The sequence below is a fragment of the Triticum dicoccoides genome, chromosome 7B (assembly GCF_002162155.2).
Source record: "Triticum dicoccoides isolate Atlit2015 ecotype Zavitan chromosome 7B, WEW_v2.0, whole genome shotgun sequence".
Lineage (NCBI taxonomy): Eukaryota > Viridiplantae > Streptophyta > Magnoliopsida > Poales > Poaceae > Triticum > Triticum dicoccoides.
Genome location: NC_041393.1, coordinates 99,857,997 through 99,862,112, shown reverse-complemented (window position 1 = coordinate 99,862,112; position 4,116 = coordinate 99,857,997). Strand labels below are relative to the sequence as shown.

The following is a 4,116-nucleotide window of genomic DNA, read 5'->3' as shown; positions in this document are numbered from 1 at the left end:
ATCTCTTTTGGTTCTGGAAAGATACAAAATGCACAACAAATACAATTTTGCACTCTGGAGTTTACTTTCACAGAATACAGATAAAAAAGTACAGACAAATAAAACTACAGCTACCTGATTGCAAGCCATTTTAATCAAATCAGGAAAGCATCAAACAGTTTACTGACTATGAGCCTAACCTGCTACTAGACTGTAAATTCTACAACAGAGGGATAAAAGTTTATAAATATTGAATCATCAATTCTTGAGAGGAAAGATACAAAATCAAGCTGAATCAAGAAGAGGGAGGTAGAGGTCGCAGTGCTCACCGGAGACCTTTGTAAGCAATGAAGTGGTCGCAGTGCAGGTCAGACACTGTTTTGCGTGACAGAGGAGGTTGCCACAGGACGCCCCGCTGCGCCGGAGACGCGGAAGAGGGGGTCAGGGTCGCCCCCGTCCAGCCCAACGCAGTCGAGCGCACTGAGCTAGGGTGAGGCGGAGAGGCGCGAGGGGGCGTGATGCACGACGGAGTGGTGTTGCTGGAGACGTGCCAGGGACGGACGCGCCGCCGCAGCCGAAACCCTAGACATGGGCTAGGGGTTGAGTGCGAGCGCAGGGGGCTGGGAGCGGTGGATCCAGCCGGGCTGGAGGGCGGAGGGGTCGGAGACGAGCTCGTGAGCGTGCTGCACGGTGGCGGATGTCGCCGGAATCGGCGGATGTTGGTGGCGGCGCGATGATTCGCAGGAGAGGCAGAGATGGGTGCGCGAGAGATGGATTGGTGGGGGTTGCGGCGGATCTAGCAGATGCCGGAGCAGCGAGGTGAGAGGAGGCAAAGGGCTGGCGACGAGCAGTGGGAGGAGGCGATGTGGTGGTGGGTGGCGGCGATGTGGGTGAGAAGATGGGGAATCGGGTGGAGGGCTGCGACGAAAGGAGAGACAGAGAGAGGAGGGACTTAGGGTTTGGTTTTTATACCTGAATGGTTAGGTGGGCTTTGGCGGGCTTTAGCGGGCTTGCGGGGCTGTACCGGGCCATTCATGACAGATTTCAAAAACGTCATGCGAAATCCGTCATGAATCAACAGATTTCTTGTAGTGTTACCCCTAATGTATAAAAATCTAGGGCATGTACTGATAGTTTAGCTTCACTGACGAGTCAATGCCTGTTGGTGGAAGGGTACTCTCCACTAACTAGAGGTTAATTAGTGACAAGCCCCTAAACCCATCACTGTGGGATCTAAGGAATTGGCGGAGGAGTGGGGGGAGGGGGCATGCCCCCAGCATTGGACAATTCTATCAAGGAAATAATGAATAGAGGGCTTAGATGGAAGAGAATTTATTATTTTGTCCCCTCAAATGTTCACTGGACCGGCTCTAATGTAGTAGTGGTGGTATAGTGAAACTAAGGAATTGGATTGGTTTATTCCTGAAGATAAAAGAATGTCAAAATTCAAAACCATATACGAGTAGTAGGATTCATTTGAAATTCCTAAACATGTGTTTAGGGCTTCTTTGGTTCATAGAATTTAGAAATCACAAAGATAAAAGAAACTAAAAATAGAGAAATGTGTAATAGTAGATATATGGTTGAGTCGCTACAAAAATGCAAGAAGTTTTCTATAGATTTAGGTGTACGTGATTGTTGCCATAAAAACAGAAAACTTTAGACTCGATGAAAACTTTCCTTTGAAATCACATACCAAAAATAGACCATGTGAAACTTACGATGGTTTTAACATAAATATTCATATGGAATAAAGTCCTCCAACCAGAGAAGCCATAAGGCAAAGATGTATACTAAAAATGTTAAGAAGTTTATCTACCAGCTTTACTCTTGAAGGACATATGCCCTAGAGGCAATAATAAAGTTATTATTTATTTTCTTATTTTATGATAAATGTTTATTATTCATGCTAGAATTGTATTAACTGGAAACTTGATACATGTGTGAATACATAGAGAAAACAATGTGTCACTAGTATGCCTTTACTTGACTAGCTTGCTGAATCAAAGATGGTTAAGTTTCCTAGCCATAGACATGAGTTGTCATTTGATTAACAGATCACATCATTAGGAGAATGATGTGATTGACTTGACCCATTCCGTTAGCTTAGCACTTGATCGTTTAGTATGTTGCTATTGCTTTCTTCATGACTTATACATGTTCCTATAACTATGACATTATGCAACTCCCGTTTACCAGAGGAACACTTTGTGTACTACCAAACGTCACAACGTAACTGGGTGATTATAAAGATGCTCTACAGGTGTCTCCGAAGGTACTTGTTGGGTTGGCGTATTTTGAGATTAGGATTTGTCACTCCGATTGTCGGAGAGGTATCTCTGGGCCCACTCGGTAATGCACACCACTATAAGCCTTGCAATCATTGTAACTAATGTGTTAGTTGCGGGATGATGCATTACATAACGAGTAAAGAGACTTGCCTGTAACGAGATTGAACTAGGTATTGAGATACCGACGATCGAATCTCGGGCAAGTAACATACCGATGACAAAGGGAACAACGTATGTTGTTATGCGGTTTGACCGATAAAGATCTTCGTAGAATATGTGGGAGCCAATATGAGCATCCAGGTTCCGCTATTGGTTATTGACGGGAGACGTGTCTCGGTCATGTCTACATAGTTCTCGAACCTGTAGGGTCCGCACGCTTAAAGTTCGATGACGGTTATCTTATGAGTTTATGTGTTTCGATGTACCGAAGGTAGTTCGGAGTCCCGGATGTGATCGCGGACATGACGTGAAGTCTCGAAATGGTCAAGACATAAAGATTGATATATTGGACGACTATGTTTGGACACCGGAATGGTTCCAGGAGGTTTCGGGCATATACCGGAGTTCCTGGGCAGCAAGGACCACCCAGTGGACGTGCCGAGGCAGGTCGACGAGCGCATGCTCGTCACCATCGCCGTCAACGTGCTCCCCTGCACGCCCAACGAGACGTGCGGGGGCCCCGCCGGCAACCGCCAAGCGGCGAGCCTCAACAACGTCAGCTTCGTGAACCCGTCCGTGGACATCCTCGGCACCTACTACCGCTCCGTCTGCGGCGTGTTCGATGCAGACTTCCCCAACAAGCCACCCTTCTTCTTCAACTTCACAGACGTCGACAACGACCCCATCGAGCGCTGGGCCACCAAGCGCGGCACCAAGGTGAAGGTGGTGGAGTACGGCGCCGTCGTGGAGGTGGTGTTCCAGGACACCTCCATCCTCGGCGCCGAGAACCACCCCATGGACCTGCACGGCTTCACGTTCTACGTGGTAGGGAGAGGCTTCGGGAATTTTGACGAGCAGAAGGACCCGGCCACCTATAACTTGGTCGACCCGCCGCACCAGAACACGGTCTCCGTGCCCAAAGCTGGCTGGGCCGCTATCCGATTCCGCGCGGCGAATCCAGGTGAGTTTAACTTTATATTCAGCTTTTGGGCTATGCCTGTGAAATTCGTTGGAGCGAATTAATCAAGTGCCAATCTCTAATGTTTTGTGTATGTGCTCTTTTTTAGGTGTCTGGTTCATGCATTGCCATTTTGATCGCCATGTGGTGTGGGGAATGAGCACCGTCTTCATCGTGAAGGATGGCAAGGCTCCTGAAGCTAAAATGATGCCTCCGCCTCCCAACATGCCTACCTACTAAATAATCCACATGGAAAACTAGAACGTCAAGGAGCTTTGCCGCGCCCGCCATGTTGATGAAAGAGTATCGAGACAATATAATTATTAATGGACGTTTGAATTATAATGTACAAGTCAGCTTCATGAGATTTTACAAAATCCGCCGCAAATCCATAAGAAAGAAGACGGACACTGAGAATGTTTAAAAGATCGACAAAATACTTATGAACTGTGGTGTGAACTATACAAATGAAACATAATACTGGATTTAGCATTTGAACATTAATATCTATAAACATCCTCTTATGATAATCTAAAGTGACATAATGAAGAGTTGTGCATCACTCGATGGAGAGGCCGAGGGCTTTCCCTCAATTCAAAATAATAATTTGTATTCACATAATAAGATCAAATGGATAGCACAAAAAACTAAAAATGAAAAGAAAGAGCATCTCAAAGTCTAACGTCTTTTTAGGAAGTTAGAGAACCTAAGTAGATTCCCTATCCCGAG

General features: G+C 46.3%; 1 protein-coding gene across 1 annotated transcript; it reads left to right on the top strand.

Moving 5' to 3' along the window:
• Positions 1-782: 782 nt before the first annotated feature.
• On the top strand, positions 783-3,627 carry LOC119338689 (putative laccase-1). The gene is made up of 3 exons (XM_037610953.1): positions 783-798; positions 2,815-3,390; positions 3,497-3,627. Exons 1-3 carry the CDS (start codon positions 783-785, stop codon positions 3,625-3,627), a joined length of 723 nt encoding a protein of 240 aa, XP_037466850.1.
• The last annotated feature ends 489 nt before the right edge of the window (positions 3,628-4,116 follow it).

Bases quoted from the DNA above. Each gene is read 5' to 3' on its own strand.
- LOC119338689 (XM_037610953.1), top strand. The intron at 3,391-3,496 runs GTGAGTTTAACT...GCTCTTTTTTAG, and splicing joins ATTCCGCGCGGCGAATCCAG to GTGTCTGGTTCATGCATTGC.